The following is a 21,057-nucleotide window of genomic DNA, read 5'->3' as shown; positions in this document are numbered from 1 at the left end:
TGCAGATGTGGTGGCCCCATCTCAAAAAAGATATATTGGCATTGGAAAAGGTTCAGAAAAGGGCAACAAAAATGATTAGGGGTATGGAACAGCTTCCGTATGAGGAGAGATTAATAAAATGGGGACTTTTCAGCTTGGAAAAGAGAAAACAAAGGGGGGATATGATAGACGTCTATAAAATCATGACTGGTGTGGAGAAAGTAAATAAGGAAGTGTTAAGTATCAGGGGGTATAGGTATAAGGAAGTGTTATTTACTCCTTCTCATAACGCCAGAACTAGGAGTCACCAACTGAAATTAATAGGCAGTAGGTTTAAAACAAACAAAAGGAAGTATTTCTTCACACAACGCAGTCAACTTGTGGAACTCTGCCCGAGGATGTTGTGAAGGCCAAGACGATAACGGGGTTCAAAAAAAGAACTAGATAAGTTCATGGAGGATAGGTCCATCAATGGCTATTAGCCAGGATGGGCAGGGATAGTGTCACTAGTCTCTGTTTGCCAGAAGCTGGGAATGGGCAACAGGGGATGGATCACTTGATGATTCCCTGTTCTGTTCATTCCCTCTGGGGCACCTGGTATTGGCCACTGTCGGTCTGACCCAGTATGGCCATTCTTACGTTCTTATGATTCTTGGGTCCAGGTCCCTTGCAGAATACTGCTGCTCTCCTGTAGGACTGGCTGGAGAATGGCACATCTTCACACACTAGAGGCCCAATCCAACACCCAGAGAAGTCAGTGGGAAGCGTCTGTGGGCATTGGATTGGACCCTATATTGTGTGTGGTCATGCTGCCATATTTGGCTCCTGAGATATGAAATGAATGGGATTATTAAGACAACACATCCCTGGCTCCAGGAAATGGCTTTAAAAAGTTCCTCCCAAAATGAAGGCCCATCCCTCTTTGGGCTGGAATTAATGAAGCTTAGTTAGTTGTGTTCTCTTCATAACCTGGAGCCATCGGGAGATCAGAAGTCACTGGGGATTGTGTTTCCCTCTCTGTTCCAGTGTGCTTCATTTCTTCCAAGCCCGAGGCGTGTGTAGTGAGACAGCCAACAAGATCGTGTAGTCATGTTTTGGTTTTCTCCACCACGCTTTGGCACTGGAGAGCGATTTGATTGAAAAGCTCCATTGGGCGCAGAGCACTAATTCCGACCTCTCTGCTCTGCAGGTTGCAGTGCTACTGATGGACACGCAGGGGACGTTTGACAGCCAGTCGACTCTGCGGGATTCAGCCACCGTGTTTGCCCTTAGCACAATGATCAGCTCAATCCAGGTAATACAGCGATGAATCTGTGCATCATTCGCTGAAGGATGGTGGGTGGGGATTTTAAAAAACTGCTGTTATTGGCTTAACTCTTCTGCTAGTCACTGACTTCTAGGGGAGCTGAGACCCACTGACAGCCCCATTTATGGGCACATGATTGGAGGAGGATGTGAGGAAAATCTAAATCGTGTCTCTTTGCTGGAACTGTTCTGTATTGCAGCTATAGGAATCCTCCTCTAGATAATTAAGAACAACCATCTCTTGTATTGGATAGCCAGGGGAGTGCACAAGGAGAGGCAAGCAGGGGCCTGGGCCCCCCAATAATCGTTGGGGGCACAGAACTTCTCCGACCCCAAGGCCGTGGTGGGAGCTGACAGCTCCTCCCGCCCCGGGACTACAGCGATAGGAATGATGGTGGGAGAGCGAGCTTCTCCGGTACTGGGCCTCGGCAGGGGCACAGAACGTGCCACTCCAAAAGGGGGTCAATTTTAAATTCCTGCGCACGTCCCTGTCTATAGCCCTGCTCATCCTGGGAGCTCCCAGTGCACCTTGCAAACTATGGGCCAGAATTCAAGTAGGCTCCTCGCCATTTTGACCCTGAAGGCAGGGCTGCCGCTGGCACCGGGAAGGAATACATTTCCCCTGCTTGAGACGTGCTCCAGTCCCAGATGGACCTGGCTGAAGTCTGTCAGGTGCCTGGGGCCTTCATCTCTGACTCAGTGCACCACAGGGCCAGGAACAACAGTGGGTGGCCACATAATCTCCCCCATTAACGTGGAGGGGCTGAGGAGGGATGGTTTGGGGAAGCGGCCATAGGTCGACTCCCATGAGCTGATGGTGTTTATCATATCGTGACACATCTCGGCTTAGGCTGCCAGAGGCTCACTGTTCTAGCCCCTAGCCAGCCTGCCTGTGCAGGTGGGCACTGCCCCGGGGGTCCTGCAGGAGACCAAGCAGAGGCGGGAGGACAGTGCTAGCCAAAATGGTGCCAGGCTCAACACCCCAGATCAGGGGTGTCAGAACGGGGGGGGGGAGGGGGCCATGGCCCCATCACTTTTTTCCAGCCATAAGGGCAAGCAATGTTGGGGGAGGAGAGGAGCAAGTGCGGGGTGGAGTTTTGGGGGGAAGATGCGGGAGCAGGGCCTTGGGGGATGGGGCGGCGTGAGGGTGGGGCGCTTGGGGCGAAGAAGTGGGGGCTCGGGGGCAGGATCTTGGTGGAAGGGATGGCACACAGGGGCAGGGCCATGGTTCAGGCACCGATGGCTCCCCCACTTTTAGGGAGCTTCAGCTGCTCCTGCCCCAAGTAATAGGAAAAAAGACCCGCCGAAGTGCCTGGCCCACACCTCCTGGGGCCCCAGCCTGTAGCAGCCTGCTGGTGCATTGTCCAGAGCAGAGAGAGAGAGTGTGTGTGTGTGTGTGTGTGTGTGTGTGTGTAACAGTAGGGCAGCAGCTGTTCTCCTGTGTGTTGGCTCTAGGAGCGCCTGTTGGACGGGTCGCTCGTTGGGACAGGGACAGTCTCGTACTATGTCTGTACAGTGCCTTGCACAACGGGGCCCCACCCTGACGGGCCTCGGCTCTGGGCACTCCTGTAATACAAATCAATAATGTAATATTGGTTTTGAGTCAGAATGTAGCTAATTGAAAGGCCATTGTGAAGGCTGTACAGGAAGGGCAGGACATTTTAAGTCCTCTAAACATTTCCTTTTAAATACAGGTGTACAACTTATCCCAGAACGTTCAAGAAGATGATCTCCAGCACTTACAGGTAACCTCCTGGAGCTCTTGGCGGGGGAAGGGGGGGGAGGGCAGAAGAGGGGCGTTAATCTATCATGCTTTCATTGGTGGTGCTTGTCCTAAAACTCCTCATTTTGGCCTGCTTGCCTTCTGCACTGGAAACGTGCATTTAAAAAAATAAACAAAGGGCTCTCATCTGGTATAGAGGTTATTGTTCTGCAGTGAATGGGCAGTTAGGAACAGTCACGAGCGGGGGGGAACCTGTTTCCTCTAAGCTATTTAAGCCCATCTACTTTGGACCTGGTCCATCTAGCATAGAAGTCAATGGCAGAACTCCCATTGTCTCCGTGGGAACAGGAGCAGGCCCTGGCTGAGCCGGCAGATGGCGGGGTCAGCAAGGAGACCTAGATTTCTGACCCAGCCTCTTTTGTAGCTTGTCGGATGGCGTGTGTGGAGGGCAAACTGCGGCACAGACTCAGGGATGGAGAGAAAAGCCAGAAGATAAAACAAGGCAACAAAAGACCAGAGAGGCTGTTTGAATCCACAACCCATGTTGTGCTTCTGCATCGGCAAAGCGGCACATTTCCTGCCCTCTAGCTCTGTGGGTACCTGTCCCTCCAGCCTTTTGCTGCTGAACTCAGGAGGGCCTGTGGCTTTGAATTTCTCTGTAAAAATCAATTCCAAGGAAGCGGAGGCCAATTTCCTCAGCTCAGTCTTCTTCTGACATGGGGACTGAGATACTTCTATCCGGCTTTCAATAAACGGGGCACAAAGCTATCTGGGGCACTTGAGCGCCCCGCCCCCAGACCTTGCTAAAAGCGTGCTCCGTACTGGATTGTTCTGCTCATCCTGCAGCTGCTTATTGGCAACTTCTAGCCACCAGCTGTGTTAGTTATAAATCCCTTGGTCTGAGGGAATTAAGGGCGTCTGTGGTTCAGATATCCATTGTTTCACAGTTAGCTATCTGCCTTAGGGTTTTATACTGCCACCCTTCACCATTGTACCTGAGAGCAGTTAGCACCGGTCAGATCAATGTGCTGAGAGGGAGACAAAGATTAATCCAGGAAAGACTCATAGGAGCAGATTGTAGCGCCCTTACTCCTCTGAGGAGCCCTAGCGCAGATGATGGGGCTACACCCGAGAGTGGAAGCTCACCACCTCCACAGTCTTGGCCATAATGAGTGGAAAGTTGACAACAGTCAGACAGTTTACGTAGCACTGGGTGGCAGATTCTCCTTCTGGTCATTGAAAGAGCCCAGAGAGGAGGATGGATGCTGGTGTTATAACTTCAGAAACTGGGATCCCTAATGGTGGCACAAATGCTGCTGGGCTGATTAAACTTTGGGCATATGGCCCTGGTTGTCTAGGGGCATGTACTGAGTGGAATGTTTTGGTAACAGCTGCCCCATCCATGCTCTGATGAAGTCTTTGGGTAGTTTGGTGTGCTTGGATTTTCTTATTGGAAAACTAGGTGAGGGGTCAGAGAAAGAAAAGCCAAAATCATCCTGGAACAACTCCGGTTTCTCACAGGATGATGGTTTCTGCGTTGTTTTGGCCAGCCCAGTTTACAGAGTAAATATCTGCTGATATTTAAAAAAAAGACACCCTCTCCCAAAACACCCGCTCATTTTGAAATAACATTTGGGGTTGGGTTTTTTAGCATGTGGATCCATTTTTAGGGACTTGTGATGTAGTAGATTTTGCCTCTGTTAAGAAATAGGCCAAAGGTTGGAGAACCTCCAAATCTAGCATATGCCAAAAAATAAATCCAAACTGAAACCTGAGGGAGATGTTGGGGCTAACCCCACAGTCTTCAGTCAATGGACTGAAGGAGCATTCAGTCCTCGCAGGGGGAATGCCTGTTTCTTAATCTCATTTCCATCAGTGTTCAAATGGTCCAAGGCTCCAGGCATGTGACAATTTGGTGTGGCATGGGAAGCACTGGGGGATGCCAGCGCACAAACCAGCAGAAAACTCAATCCATTTATACATTAACACCCCCCCACACACACACACACACTTATTTGGCAAGCAAGAATTCTGTACTGAGATCGTGTATGCCAAGACTGAGCACAACTGATATTAACAGCAGCTTAATATACCTCCAAACTGCGAGCTCAACGTGCACAACCAAGCAGACCTTAGCTACAGCCCTGGAAACAGCACCGTTAGCACCAAACCTAGAAACCAAATAGTGACGCTAGCCCTTGCATGGCGCAAGACCAGCTGTACTGCGCGATAGACTTTGAAACTAAGAGTTCCCTCCTTGTTTTGCTCCTCGTTTCAGCTCTTTACGGAATACGGCAGGCTGGCCATGGAGGAAACCTTCCTGAAACCTTTCCAGGTGAGTAACATGACCTTCACGGCTAAGGTGATTCTCTAGCAGAGATTAGCTTTGAGAGGAACCTTTTGGCCTCGCCAGCAGGTGTCACTGCTGTTTGCGATACGGGGAGCGAGGGAACCCGAATAAATCAAGGCACTGTGAGACCTTGCTGAGCAGAGGCACCAAGGAAAGGCGTCTTGTTCCCCTGCTCTCTAGCAAAGTCCAAGATCTCTCTGGTTTCCCCATGAAAGTCTCCCCAACCTGCAGACCCCTGGGCACTATTCTGGACAAGGCAGGCTGGGACTCCGGCAGAGCCTATTGGCCCGTGAGGCTTTGCTGTAACGACAAAGGGCCCCATGGATGGAATTCACCCCGTGCACCACTGAAGTCCCAACGGAGCCCTGTTTTAAGGATGTAAGCGGTGCATAGGCCTGGGGCTGAATTTCCCAGTGGCAGAGCACACTTCTCCCGCAGCACTCCAGCCCGGGGAGTGAAACAGCAGGAACAGTAGTCACAGGCTGTGCTTCCCCAGGGCAGCACAGAGTACCGTCCCTCGGCTGACGGTGGGATTCAAGGCACTGAGATCAGGCTGATGTATTGATGGATCATCAGCTGGAACGTCACTGGCAGCACAGCATAGCACACGGGCAGGATCAGAACACTGACTAGGTATAGACTATAACCCACTTCCGGGCTGTCCCTTGGTTCCAGTGGAATTTCTGCTGCCCTGCAGAATAAGGGGCCTTAAATTTAATAAACTTTCTTCCTGATGACTGAGGCTACGTCCTCACTACCGGGGGGGGGGGGGGGGGGGGGGAGGGGGGTCGATTTAAGATACGCAAATTCAGCTACGCCAACAGCGTAGCTGAATTTGACGTATTGGAGCCGACTTACCCCGCTGTGAGGACGGCGGCAAATCGACCTCCGCGGCTCCCCCGTCCACGGCGCTTACTCCCACCTCCGCTGGTGGAGTACAAGCGTCGATTCGGGGATCGAATGTCACGTCCCATAATTCAATCCCCGAGAGATCGATTTCGACCCGCCGATTCAGGCGGGTCGTGTAGACGTAGCCTGAAAGGGCAGATCTATGGAAAAGATCAATTTAAAGGCGATTCCGTTCACAGGTAAGAAACAGTTTTATTTGTACTTCCATTTCCCACTCGAAATAAAGCAGGCACTTTAAACGGAGAACGTCGGAGGATGTGTCTCTAGCCTCTTTAGCTGGCAAGAGATGCCAGAGGAGTGTATGGCGCAGTGAGAGGATTACCTGCTTTCACAGGCCGCTCTGACTGGAAGCAAACGTGAATGAATAAATAAAAAGCAGATGCAGCGGGGGTGGAGAACCTGATCCATCAGGCAGCTGCTACAGATGCTAATAATGAGGCGGTTGCTTAGCAGTTCCTTAAATCTGCAGCCTACCCAGTCTGTCTTTGTCTTTGAGCAAAGCCAGTCGTATTGCCGTACTCCTTTGGGTCCGGCTCTGGGGGAGCACGTCAGTTGACCCGCTCGTGTGGCTGGAAAGCGGTGCAGGAGGTGGGAGCAGATTTTTGTAGCCTTAGAGGTGGGGTGCAGCACTGATGTGGGGACAGAGGGCGGGATGTAGGAGCCCAGCAAAGGGTACCACTGTGTGGACATCATAGGCTCAGGCTTCTGGAAGACATTGACTTAGTCCCACGAGACGTTCTCATTAAAAAAAATGAGCGCTATACAAAATGAGCATAGTGCCGATTCACTGGATAAAAACTGGTTCGCTGACAGATCACAAAAAGTAATTGTAAATAGGGAATATCATCCTGTGGGGGTCTTTCTAGTGGGATCAGCAGGGAGGGATTCTTGGCTCAGTGCTGTTCAATATCTTCATCAATGATCTGGAAGAAAACGGAAATTGACTACTGGTAAAACTTGCAGACAACACACAAATTGGTGGGGAGAGATACATAAGGATGGGGGTTGGGCAGCTATTCTGCTCGACCTGGATCGCTTGGTAAGATAGGCTCATTCGAACAACCTGCATTTTAATGCAGCCAAATTCCAGGGCAGGCATCTAGGAACAAATAAGGTAGATAACCCAGATGGGACACAGCATCCTGGAATGTAGTGACACTGAAAAGGATTTAAGGGTAATGGTAGATAATGAATTGAACACAAACTCCCCATGTGATGCTTTATGTAAGAAGATGAACGCAGTCCTGGGATGTGTAAGCAGGGGAACATGAAGCAGGAGTAAGGAGCTGGTGTTACCTCTGAATACAGCATTAGTGGGGCCATTCCTGGAGACAGTGTCCGGTAAGTTCCAGTGTCCACACTTCAAAAAGGATGTTGAAATACTGGAAAGGGTTCAGAAAAGAGCAACAAAAATGACTGAGAGTCTGGAAAACCTGCTTTACAGTGAGAGACTTCACAAACTGCCTCTATTTAGTTCCTCCAAGAGACGATTAAGAGGGGAGTTGATCATGGTTTACAAGTACCTACATGGGAAGAGATTTCTGATAGTAAACGGCTCTTCAGTCTAGCATTAAAAAACATAATTAGATCTAATGGCTGGAAGCTGATGCTAGACAAATTCTGACTAAAAATAAGGTGCAAAGTTTATTTATTTATTTTTAACACTGAGGGTAAATTAACCATTGGAACAACTTAACCTAGGGATGTGGGAGATTCCCCATCACTTTGAGATTGTCAGTCTTTCTGAAGGCACTGGGGGAGGTTCTGTGGCCTGGGGTACACAGATGGTCAGACTGGATTACAGGGGTCCCTTCTGGCCTTAAAACTTCTGTGCGTGAAGCTCTGGGAACCAGCGTACGTAAGGAAATATGGGCAAGAATGAAGTGGTAGCTGAGAAAAGCCTTGAGGCCCTGCCTAAACGGAGCTGCCTGACTGACTTGCTGCCTCTGGGAAAGGTGTCACTCTTGGTGTACAGCTTGGGCTGGCCTGAAGTGCAACAAAGCTGGGGCGCCTCGGGCCACCGTGCTGAAAACACACACTGACTTCTGAATCGGAGTCAGAGTACAGAGCGTGTGTAACCTATTTGTGAAAACGGGTCTTGTTACAGAGGCGTGCCAGAGGATTATCTGAACTACAAGCGAAGGTGACTGTAGCATGGGTAGGCTGACCCGTGCTAGCATCAATTTAGCACCGTTAACAATAGTAATGAGGATGTGGCGGCACAGGGTAGCAACCGGAGTACAAGCTCACTGGGGACCCTCAGTATGTTCTCTGGTTGCTAGCATCTGCTGCTATGGCTACACTATTGTTACCTATGCTAGCTAGATTAAAGCTAGTGGGGCTACGCCTACCCATGCTACAGTCATACCTTCCCTTGCTGTGTCGCCATAACCTTGGAGAAGGGTGTAGTCTGAAATAGACAGATACATACATTTTTCACAGATTGTAATGTTCGTAGCAGTTGTCAATTTTATGTCTCACTTTCTCGCTGAAGACAAAGCTTTATGGAGAGAGAATAAGGAGGGAAAGAGGTCTCTTTCTTGCTCGCTCGCTCTCGGTCTAATTTTTATTTTAAGCAACAGCCATTTTTTCTCTGCATTTCCAATAAACATATTTCCAGCTATTGACCTGTTTGTTCATCTGTGCGAGAGCAACCCTGGCATTTCTGCAGGGCCGTGTTTGGCTTCCGCATGCAACTGCCTGTCTCTCCAAACCCCAGTCACGTACTCTGTCGCTTAGGTATGTGCTGGGTAAATCAGATCTTGAATGCAGGACATGCCTTGAAAATTATTTTTTGAAACAATTGTAACTTGACCACATTGGCATTTATTTATTTCTTGAACAGAAACTTTGGCTGCCTCAATAAAGATTACAAAACTCAGTGCTTTCATATTTATCCTCTCATGCTACGTATGTTTCTCATTAAGAGGCAGCTTGGAAAGATGCCCAGTCGAGGCTGAATTTTTTTTTTCAAAGCTGTTAATTTCCCATAGGATAAAACTAACTGTGGCTGAAGTTAGGGATCTTGTTCCCTTTGTGCTGGTTAGCAAACTTCCTTTAACTTTTGCAGAATATGCGCCTACCTATTGTTCTATCCAAATGCTCACATTCTAGGTAGGACAGGAAGTGCCCAAATAATTGGCGGTGCTTTTCAATCTAGAGCCTCAGCTGGCCGTTAGATATATACAGGGCCGGCTCCAGGCACCATCTGACCAAGCACATGCTTGGGGCGGCACCTTGTAAGGGGAGGCCAATCTTGGGGCGGCGCTCGGGTGTTTGTTTGTTTGTTTGTTTTGTTCAGCGGGGCAGCGCTCAGGGGTATTTTTTTTTTTTGGTTCGGTGGGGCGGCGCTCAGGTTTTTTTGTTGTTTTTGGTTCGGCGGGGCGGCGCTCGGGGGGGAGGTTGTTTTTGGTTCGGTGGGGCGGCGCTCAGGTTTTTTTGTTGTTTTTGGTTCAGCGGGGTGGCGCTCGGGGGGGAGGTTGTTTTTGGTTCGGCGGGGCAGCGCGGGGGGTTGTTTTTGGTTCGGCGGGGCGGCGCTGGGTTTTTTTGTTTTTTTGTTTTTGGTTCGGTGGGGCGGCGCTCGGGGGGGAGGTTGTTTTTGGTTTGGCGGGGCGGCGCTGGGTTTTTTTGTTTGTTTGTTTGTTTTTGGTTTGGCGGGGTGGCGCTCGGGGGGGAGGTTGTTTTTGGTTTGGCGGGGCAGCGCGGGGGGGTTGTTTTTGGTTCGGTGGGGCGGCGCTCGGGGGGGAGGTTGTTTTTGGTTCGGCGCAGCGGTGCTCGGCGGGGAGGTTGTTTTTGGTTCGTCGCGGCAGCGCGGGGGGTTGTTTTTGGTTCGGCGGGGCGGCGCTGGGTTTTTTTGTTTGTTTGTTTTTGGTTCGGCGGGGCGGCGCTCGGGGGGGAGGTTGTTTTTGGTTCGGCGGGGCAGCGCGGGGGGGTTGTTTTTGGTTCGGTGGGGCGGCGCTGGGTTTTTTTGTTTGTTTGTTTTTGGTTTGGCGGGGCGGCGCTCGGCGGGGAGGTTGTTTTTGGTTCGGCGCGGCAGCGCGGGGGGGTTGTTTTTGGTTCGGCGGGGCGGCGCTGGGTTTTTTTGTTTGTTTGTTTTTGGTTCGGCGGGGCGGCGCTCGGGGGGGGTTGTTTTTGGTTCTGCGGGATGGCGCTGGGTTTTTTTGTTTGTTTGTTTTTGGTTTGGCGGAGCAGCGCGTGGGGGGGGCGTTGTTACAGCAGGGCGTTTTTGTGTTTTTTGGTTTTTTTTGTTTTTGTTGTTGCTTGGGGCGGCAAAAAAGTTAGAGCCGGCCCTGGATATATAGTACTGTATGCACATTTTAGGCAGGGGGTTTTCATCTGTGGAACAGCTAAACACAGAGTGGGAGTCTCCCCTGTGCGGAGTCCCAGCACAATGGTCTGTGCACTACGCTGGTTCCCCTTCAGTCCCAAGAGCACCCATCGCACAGGGCAGTGTTTCACCCATAATAATCCCAAATTCAGGACCTGAAGAAGTTGCCACTAGAGCTGAGTGAGTAATTCACAGTGAATAATTAGAAAATAAATGTAGCCTCCTTTTGTTCATCTCACAGGTTCCTTAAATGTATCTATTGTTTTCCAGTTTGATGAAGCAGTAACTTTTAAAATTGTGCATGTATTTTATATGTGGTATTTGATATGTCTATGGCAGGATGATGAATATTCAACAGTCAGGCAATGTTGCTCAGTTGTGATTGGTGATACAAGTCACATGGTATTTTCTTCTGTTCCTTGACTGGATGCGCATGAGAGCACTTCGGCCATGAATATTTTGCATGTGACTTTGAAATTCATTTCTCGCCAGTCTTTTTTGCCAATGAAACTTGAAGGCTTGAATATTTGTGGGAAGTGAGCATAAAGTGGGTGTGAACAAGGCTACGTTTTTATTTATCTGTGAAGATAATCTGTAAAATTATGTTTGTATTATCCACCCAGCGCCAGTTGTCGTTTTTCTTGTGGAAGACGAGGCAAAAACCAAACAACATAGGGCCTGTAGTCAAAGAGTGTAGTCAAAGAGTGCCTGGACTTCAGTGGATCAAGCCCATACTGGAGAGCACAGTAATGAGCCTTCTATTTGTTTCCTACTTGTGTTTTTTAGTCTCTCATATTCCTCGTTCGTGACTGGAGTTTCCCGTATGAATTTTCCTATGGAGCTGATGGTGGTTCAGAATTTTTGGAAAAACGTCTTAAGGTTTGTCCTACATTTCTGGATGCTGTTTGGCATGAACTTGTCATGAATTAGTTCTGAGCTGACCTGGCCAGACGAGATACGTTTGATGGAAAGGGATTCAAGAATGACTTAGAAAGCCCTTCATCTCCTAACCCAGGGAAGCTGCTGCTCTCCACACACCACTGTACGAATAGAACGTAGGCTGGGCTGGAGACCCTGATTGTGCACAGTGCAGGTGCACAGAGTTGTGCATGTAAGCTCAAGGAGGACATGATGAGCAGGAGACAGAGTACAGAGCAATTGGACTAATGAGAGCTCAGCTGAGTGGCTACCAAGTTACTCCTGCTTGGAAGCAGGAAGATAGTACGTGGAGACACCTCATGTGCACGTTGAGACTCGCAATCCAGAGCATCTCTCCTCAGATACATCTGTTTTCCGCCCACACCCTTTTTGGCCAGTGCTCTTGAAAGTAAAGGATTGGGCTTGCTTTTACTACCACATCTTAGGGAGGACCAAGAATAACCCACCATAGCCTTTGCTCACACTTGCATTGAAACACAACCAGCTCTGCTCCCTCATCCCCTTGCTGGATGACAGCCATGGAGATGACTTAGCAAAGGCTGCATGGGTACAATTAAAGCTGAAAGACAAGTACTGGGATAGGAGGGGGTGGTTCATGTGGAAAATTGATGGGTGAGCTCACTACCTCTCCAGCAATGGGGATGCCACAGGTGGGAAGAGCAGAATGAAAACAAAATCCCTCCATCGCTCTTAGGAGCAATAATGAAAACACATGGAGAAGTATACAGAGTTAGCCTGTTCCACCATAGAGATTTCTGGGTAGGGTGACCAGATAGCAAGTGTAAAAAATTGGGACGGGGGTGGAGGGGTAATAGGAGCTTATGTAAGAAAAAGCCCTAAATATTGGGATTGTCCCCAGGGCCAGCTCCAGGCACCAGCTCAGCAAGCAGGTGCTTGGGGCAGCCAACGGAGAGGGGCGGCACGTCCGGCTCTTCGGCGGCAGGTCCCTCACTCCCTCTCGGAGCGAAGGACCTGCCGCCGAATTGCCGCCGAAGAAGCGGTGGCGGTAGAGCTGCAGCCAAAGTGCCGCAGATCGCGATCGCGGCTTTTTGTTTGGTTGGTTGGTTTTTGCTGCTTGGGGCGGCAAAAACTCTGGAGCCGGCCCTGATTGTCCCTATAAAATTGGGACATCTGGTCACCCTATTTCTGGGCAACATACATTTCAGATGGGAAATAAAGGATAAGTAGATGATCAGGAAGAATTTTGCATTAATAGTTAGTTGTATAATAAAATGTATGGGCGAGGGCACTGTTAGAAGTAGTCAGGAAATGTATGGATGATTTGATAGTGGAAATGAATGAAAAGGCCTAATTAAAGGGGGATCAAGAAAACCCCGGCTATAAACTCCTGAGATGGTTTTGTATTCTAGTCAGACTCATGCAGACACATTTTTTAGAGTAATAACACGCTCCAGGGCCTGTGGTCAGAGTGAGACATAAATGTTACTTGGTTGCTGGAAAAGCTCTGTCTTTGGCTTCATAAAGCATGCATAAACCTCCCCCTGAATACACTTTCCTTAAACAATCAGTCCTCTTGCGGTATGTACGCCACACTTTAATGTTATATATCTGACGTCCACATAAAATGTAAATATGCTAACATCAAGCTGATCTCTCGTAGGTCTCAGGAAATCAACACGAAGAATTGCAGAATGTCAGAAAACACATCCATTCCTGTTTCACAAACATCTCCTGCTTTCTGTTACCTCATCCTGGCTTGAAAGTAGCCACCAACCCAAATTTTGATGGAAAACTAAAAGGTTTGATGGAAAGCTAAAAGCTGTAGTTTGATATTGAATCTGATCATTTACCTTTGCAATTGAATGATTGCTTTATTTATACACATTGTCAGGTATCCTATTCTCTCCTGAAGCCCTTTCAAATATTTTTGGTAAAACACCTGTGGAAAGCAGTGCTGATCATAGATAGCCCTTTCTGAATCCAACCAACATTTCAGTGATTTTAGCCTTACAAAGGGATGGGTTAGGACCTGCTAACACATAATAAAAAGATAAAGTTCTAGGCAGATGGCTGAGAACTAAGTGACACCAGCCGCTGAGATTTGCATTTTTAGAGGCATCATTTTGCACCTATAATTAATTGATATTTTTGCTGGTAATTCAGTACAGGCACAAAGGTGTGGAAGCAGCTGTGGAGCAAGACTGTGCTTGTGGAAAATTGAAGCCCAGTTTGAAAAATGGTCCTTAAAACTGAGACACTTTGGTGTAAAAAGCTTTCCAAAGCAATATTTAGTCTTCTTGAGTCAGCTGATTAATGGTTTCCCTGGAGGGAAATCTTAGTAGCTCCGGAGCCTGGGGCTGTATTTCTGTTCCAAAGGATTTGTGGGAGGTGGATTTTTAAGTTAACTTTATTTGTGGTGGCAAAGCATTCGCTCTGCGCGGCAGTCATTTAACCCACAGTGACGTGCTTCCTGAAATCTCTTAGAAGGAAAGAAAATGTTCCTTTAGCATCAAACTAAACAATTAGACAAAAGAACTTGCTTTTTGGCCGTTGTATGCTCTAGTGCCTGCTAAGGGGACCATACATCCTACTCGTCTGACACTACGTGTGTGTGAAATTGGAATCGGTTAAAAGAAAAGGGATATATAAGATAGTCAGTCTCGAATGGGAATTATCCTCTATAGATTTCACTCCTTAGTTCCAAGGAAAACTTTAGGAGCCAGCTAGAACTTGATGACTGTTTTCGAAAGAACTGGTATATGGAGCCTCATCATTCCACTTCTCTTTTCCCTCAAAGCTGCCCACTGCTTCCTCAGAACTAATCAAATGAAAATATATCACTGTTGTTACACTTTGAATGCCCAGACAGTCCCTTTTGCTTGCACTGTCCAGTTTCATAGAAAATATGTTGTAGATGTTGTAAGTTAAAATGACTTGGTCCTGCAGTTCTGGGTGATCTCGTCTGAATCGGTCAAGATGGCGACGGAGCCCATTAACTTCCAGCGACGACGCGAGCACCTCTGGGGAAGATGCCCTTGGTACTAGCAGGAGGCAATGAATCTAGATAGTCTCTCCAGTTTGGAAAGTGCTGTGATAGAACCTATCCCTGGAGGAGAAGGAAGGAAGATCGCTTTACACTGAGTGATCTAGACACTGTGCAGTAAAAATACCGCCACCACCTCCAAATATATGTCCCCGTAGCTAAGAAATCAAGGAAATGTATTGTGTTCCAGGCCCGATGGGTGCACATATCAGATGTCACCTCCTAAGCCACCAGCCTTTCGGATTTGTTGGTCTAGCACAGCCCCCCCATAGCAGTGTTTCTGAGCTGCAGTAGCGTCTGTTTAGCTAGTCAGTGTTATGGTGGAGCTACACGTTCTAGGCATTCTCTGTTTCTGTATTTTGACTGGCAAAGACAATACTTTAGAAAGGTCAGCGATAAAAATCGTCAGTGAAGTGCCTGCAGGAGTGATAATAAAAGATTATCCAAAGGGCAAATTATTCGCCACTGAACCATTTAAGCAAAGAGAAGCCTTACTAGAGATGTCTTACATGAAAACCTCACTGCTTCACAATACAGCAAAGAAATTTACAGCCATAGCCAGGAGGACAAACTGGAGCCAACCAGCAGCAGTAGTTGATGCCAGGATCCTAATGTGATCCTCTAATGCACATACAAGAGCTCTCAATCTGCAGGTTCTAAGAGTCTGATGGTCCTAGTAGTTTTCAAATATTGCATATTTCAGTGTGCAGTACCCAGAAAGGACTGCGACCTCAGTGTAAGAAATCTCATCAGTGGAGTGCAGTAAAAAGCAGGGAAGAACAATTCTTATTCTTTTAAACCTATAGGCCAAAAGTTTTCAGGTCCTCATGTGATTTTTTTCAAAACAGGAGAGCCAAAGGAGAGAGAAAAGAGCACCGTATTTCCATACTCACGTTGCTGTTGCACCCAGGCTCTGGGTGGGCAGAGCATGTAACTTGCCATGTTTCAGGACTGCGGCCTGGGTGGCCTGGCTTAGGGGTTAGCACCAGGCGGAAGCTGAGGAGTTGGGCCAGGAGCCAGTTATCAGGAATCAGGCTGGGTTGAATGCTAGCAGATCAGAAGGGAGAGACAGATTGGAGGGCAGCAACCAGGGAGGCAGTTACCCAAGTCAGGATGAGTCAGGAACAGGTAAGCACCAGATTAACCGTCCATAGCTGTGTGAAGCCCAGTCGAACTACAAACAACTTCCTGTTTCCTCCTCTGGCTTAAATAGGGGCTGTGGCCCAATCAGGCGCCTCGGAACTCTCCCAATCAGAGCATTGAGGCGGGGCTTATGCTCCAGTTGGGCTTCATGGACCGCGGTCCCAGCTGCTGTCTGTGAGCTGCCAGGCAGAGGATTGGTGTGTGATGACCCACCCGGACCCACTTGTTCAAGACCTGCAGGACCTGACTCCATACAACAAGGCCACAGTTACCAGTTCTGGAGGCATCGGTTACCTGGTTGATCATGCAAAAGCAGCTTTGTGCATGCAGATGGCTGTGGGTGCAAACTTTGTGGGTGCCATTTAGGAGACTGCTTTTAAAATGTATCATAACAGTGTGTATTAGGCTTCAGACAAGTAGCACTAATGAGATAGTATCGCTTCTGAGAACAGTCATTATTCACTCAGACTGCATCTCAGTCACAGGGTGGCTGGCATTAGCTGCTAATGTTTCGCGTGTGCGTATTGCAGCACAAGTCTGAGTTGAGCTGATCTGGATCTGACGCGGGGTTTGCTTACAGAAATAGATGACGAGTTCATCAAGAACTTGAAGGTGTTGATTCCTTGGCTCCTTAGCCCTGAGAGCCTAGATGTTAAGGAGATCAATGGAAATAACATCACCTGTCGAGGCCTTGTGGAATACTTTAAGGTATTGGCTCCTAAACCACGCGAGGTCACGGTTATTCAGCTGGGAAGTGTTTGCGTTTTTTCCAGATTTAAGTGAGCAGTAGAGGAAGGTTTGGGATACACAGACTGGGGAAAGTGCACGTCTTTCTAGTGAAGGTATTTGTTTGTCCCCCATAAACACGGTGTCTGAGTAGCCTCACCACTCTCTGGTGCTGTTATCCCCATTGAACAGATGGGGGCGCTGCGGCACACAGAGACTAAGTGACCTGCCCAGGGTAGCACAGGAAGTCTGTGGCGAAGTTTAAGTCAATGCTTAGGGTGACCATATGTCCCGTTTTGGCCGGGACAGTCCCCTTTTTATGCTCTGTAATGGCCGTCCCGACTTTTTTGACAAAAACGGGCATTTGTCCCATTTGCTCTTCCCAACTGATTAATTGGCAAGCGAACAAATGCCCAGTTTACAAAAAAAGGGGGTGGGCCCCCTAGGGGGCGTGGAGGAATGTTTTTTGGGGGGGGGCAGTGACGCGAGGTGCCGTGCAGCAGGGCTCTGGGGGTCAGCCCCAACCCTAGGCAGCGTGGAGCTCAGGGGCCAGTCCCAGCTCCAGCCCTGGGCGGCACGAAGCTTGCTGGGGGCAGTGGGGTGGCTCCGGTGAGCCCTGCGGGCAGGGGAGTGGCTCAGGCAAGCCCTGGGCCGTCCTGTTTTTACTTTAGGAAATATGGTCACCCTATCAGTGCTGCTCAGCACAAAAGGGCCCATTCCCTGCAGGGAGCTGGACATCTACGTCCCTTTTCAAAATCTCCTTAATGGTGCATGTGTAAGGGTGGGGGGGTGTTTTGAATAAACATGCTGTTAAATGTGACGCTATGTTTGTATTGTTTCCTAGGCATATATCAAGATTTATCAAGGAGAAGAATTGCCACATCCCAAATCAATGTTGCAGGTATTTATGCTGTATGCTGTTGGCTGGCATGAGCTTGTCGACAGCGATTCACATTGATTTTCCGTTAGGCAGTCATTTGAGATGTTAGGCTAATGGAGGGCTTTGAGTCTGTTCTGTGATGCTCAAATATGCTAATCAAAGCAAGACCTTGTTGGAAATCTTTTGCCGTTACTTGGGGTAAAATCTTTTGCCGTTACTTGGGGTAAAATTTTCAAATTTCCAAAGTGATTTAGGACCCTGATTCCCATTTTCAGGAGTGAGTTAGGCACTCTGAGGTGTTTTTCACAAGGCAGAGGCAATAGCTGTGTATATATGCCCGGTCATTTCCAAAGTTTTCTTAACACTTCCCATAGCTGCAGCATGAGGGGTTTTTACTGCCTCTGGCTCTGGATTCCTGCAGGAATTGGCTTCCTATTTACTACTAACTACAAGTCAAGGTGCATCTATAAATCCCACCAGGAGCTGGGATCTGCCTTCTTGAGACGCCAGCCCTTTGTCCCAGTGCACCAGTGGCAATTAAGATCAGCTGAGTTGCTTTTGCTAGCAGATTTTAATAGGGTGGTGGCTGAGGGGGGGACGGATAGCTCAGTGGTTTGAGCATTGGCCTGCTAAACCCAGGGTTGTGAGTTCAATCCTTGAGGGGGCCACTTGGGGATCTGGGGCAAAAATCAGTACTTGGTCCTGCTAGTGAAGGCAGGGGGCTGGACTCAATGACCTTTCAAGGTCCCTTCCAGTTCTAGGAGATGGGATATCTCCATTAATTAATTATAATTATAGAAGCAGGGCTCTATTGGCAGAAGGCTGTTGGCTCTGCAATTTGTTGTCCATAAGGGTTTGGTGTCAGGTGCATCGATTCACTCAGGCTTTTGCAGGAAAAGGCAGGGGTGACTGTAGCAGTAAGCGCGGGAATGAATGGAGGGCTGGGGTCGAGTTGTTACAAGCGGGAGGGTCAGGTCGAGCTGTTTATTATTTTTCATTTTTGTACGTGAGCACTTCATATCGCACGGTGTACATGTGGGGAGTGCGCATGCCCCCACCCATGCAGGTGGATGGATAGGGATATGTTACTAACACAGCCTGCTTCTCTCCCGTCTGCCGCACCATCGGCTTGATCTGAAACTTGCATTGTGTTTTGCACCCCGCTTGCAGGCCACAGCTGAGGCTAACAATTTAGCAGCAGTTGCCACTGCCAAGGACACCTACAATAAGAGAATGGAAGAGGTAAGGGAACAGCTCATATTGTCATGGACCTCAGATTTTTCCTCCAAAGTAATAAGGCTGCACATGGTCTCCCTTTACAAGGCAGTTTACGAAGCAGCCTCTGTGCCTGGCCACGATTTATTGATCCAAACTTCTCAATAAACTTGGCAGGGATTTTAGTTTTAAGTATCTCAGCCAGCTAAAATGCTCAATGAAGGGTCCCAATCAGACATTCAGGGCTCGCTTCTTCTACTCCTGGGTGCGAAAAGGAGCTGTTTCAGAAAGTTGTGAGACAGCATCTGTCCCAATAAAAGCAAGGATGGATTTGAGATTCCTTACCCCGCTCCTTACCCCACACAACACCAAAATAATCGTGAGCAGCTTTAAGTGAATTAAAAATAACCCCCTTAAACTAGTGAATAATGAGGAGTTTCCTCTTTCTAAGTCCCTTGCTCTGGGGTAGAGATAAGACGCTCTGTGAAATGGAGGAGGGGCAGGTTGAGATCACAGGAATGTAACAGGCTGTCAGAGTAAGGTGTTAAATACACATATGTATGTGGCCAAAAATAAAACTCTAAATAAATCTCTGTCTACCAATGCAAGGGGTTTAAGAGCAAAAATAGGTGCACTAGAATGGCTGGCAATGGAAGGGGATCTGAGTCAAGCATCAACTGTTGGAGTGTTTTCTTGAGTCTGCAGAGCGCCTGAACCAAGTGTTCTGAAAGGGGTAAGCTGCCTCACCATTCATCTCAACGAAATGGGCTTTCTGAAGGAGACAAAGTAATATGTTAATGGAAAAATCTGTCTAACCTGTTAAGCCTAGTGCTCGATTATGGCAGGCCGGGCACACAGTGACAACAGAGGGCTGTGTGTGTCGGAGCCTCACCCCACCAAAACCACGAAGAAGGGATGGCAACAGCAAGAACCCTTCCCACTCCCCCACCCACCCAGCTCTCTGCTGGGACGATGTTGGCGGGGGCCACCTCAGAACAGTGGGTTTCAGAGTTAAAACACCGAGATGAGTGGAGCAGTTCATACCTCTCAGAGCCATTGTTTCAGGCTGTCTTCAGACTCCGCCAGTCTTCACAGTATCGGTTACACTCAGGGCTCGTTTCAAGATTTGCTGTATAATTATGAGGGCTCGGAGCATATATTTCTTTAACGATAACAGTTTAGAATCCAATATCATCATGTGACTTTAGCCTGTGCCTTAATCCGGTCCTTGTTAATCTCTTAATCCTCACCCAGCCCCCACACCTCCCCAGGTGCCAAGAACCCAACCTGCTCCCAGGCAGCTGCCAAAGCCTCCAGCACCCCCACCAACTTCTAGGATACAGTTACACATTTTTCACTACAAAAAAATTGCAGCACATTGAAAATGTGGATGTTAATGAGACCCCCCCAACCACGTGGGCTGCTGCACTGGGTGTGCTGTTCAATTCCTTGTTTAAATCACTAAAGGCGTCCACGTTCTGAATCCGAGAGAAGCTTCTGCAGAATTTCTAGGGGCTCACTGGAGTGTCCCAGAAGCTAGGGTCCTTGCAGCTCAGTTTAGGTCCAGTTTGCTGCATAGCACGCAGGACTTTGCCACTTAGTTAACAGTTGCTGACCCAATGCTTGCCAAATCTTCTATTCGCGGCTATCCAGCGTCTCTGCCTGCTCAGTCAGCAGTCTGACTTAATTTGCATCTTTTAAAAGCTTCTTGAAAGGTTAGCTTTTACCTGCCAAGCTTTTAATGCCAAGATGCCGGTTCACTGGGTTCAGAGTCCCGTGCAACAGCCGCTCACACTGCTAACACCAAGAGCAAGGCAAGAAACTGGATTCCCTGAATTGCTGTAGGCGTGAACGACATCCCACAGCAATTCTGGCTGGGGAAACAGCCTCCGGAGTTCCAGACTTGATTTTGGTGCCGAATCCTGCAAACTCTTCTAAGGGGTGTAGTGATCACTGCCAAAGAATATTTCCATTGAAGCCCGCCCTAGATCTGTTTATTTATCAACAAAGGGTTGGAGTAAATGGTCAGTTTTCAGCATGGAGAGAGGTAAATAGTGGTGTCCCCCAGGGGTCTGTACTGGTTCCAGTCTTATTCAACATATTCATCAATGATCTGGAAAAAGGGGTAAACAGTGAGGTGGCAAAATTTGCAGATGATACAAAACTACTCAAGTGAAGTCCCAGGCAGACTGCGAAGGGATCTCACAAAACTGGGTGACTGGGCAACAAAATGGCAGGTGAAATTCAGTGTTGCTAAATGTAAAGTAATGCACATCGGAAAACATAATCCCAACTATACATAAAATGATGGGGTCTAAATTAGCTGTGACCACTCAAGAAAGAGAGTGGAGCCATTGTGGATAGTTCTCTGAAAATATCCACTCCATGTGCAGCGGCAGTCAAAAAAGTGAACAGAATGTTGGGACTCATTAAGAAAGGGATAGATAATAAGACAGAAAATATCATATTGCCTCTATATAAATCCATGGTACGCCCACATCTTGACTACTGCATACAAATGTAGTTGCCCCATCTCAAAAAAGATATATTGGAATTG

At 48.3% G+C, this 21,057-nt stretch overlaps 1 protein-coding gene across 3 annotated transcripts in view; it reads left to right on the top strand.

Annotated features, from left to right (window-relative positions):
• ATL1 (atlastin GTPase 1) overlaps positions 1 to 21,057 on the top strand; it is a 49,486-nt gene that overhangs the window by 18,703 nt on the left and 9,726 nt on the right. For all 3 annotated transcript variants that reach the window (XM_065593982.1, XM_065593980.1, XM_065593979.1), the window contains exons 4-11: positions 1,169 to 1,273; positions 2,979 to 3,029; positions 5,286 to 5,342; positions 11,380 to 11,472; positions 13,154 to 13,292; positions 16,260 to 16,387; positions 17,250 to 17,306; positions 18,456 to 18,527. In XM_065593982.1, the coding sequence (XP_065450054.1) occupies positions 1,169 to 1,273; positions 2,979 to 3,029; positions 5,286 to 5,342; positions 11,380 to 11,472; positions 13,154 to 13,292; positions 16,260 to 16,387; positions 17,250 to 17,306; positions 18,456 to 18,527 (702 nt within the window). The remainder of the gene's footprint in view (positions 1 to 1,168; positions 1,274 to 2,978; positions 3,030 to 5,285; positions 5,343 to 11,379; positions 11,473 to 13,153; positions 13,293 to 16,259; positions 16,388 to 17,249; positions 17,307 to 18,455; positions 18,528 to 21,057) is intronic.

This window comes from Chrysemys picta, chromosome 4 (assembly GCF_011386835.1).
Source record: "Chrysemys picta bellii isolate R12L10 chromosome 4, ASM1138683v2, whole genome shotgun sequence".
In the NCBI taxonomy this organism is placed as follows: domain Eukaryota; kingdom Metazoa; phylum Chordata; order Testudines; family Emydidae; genus Chrysemys; species Chrysemys picta.
The sequence above is the reverse complement of the archived record's forward strand: the minus strand, read 5'-3'. Positions and strand labels throughout refer to the sequence as shown.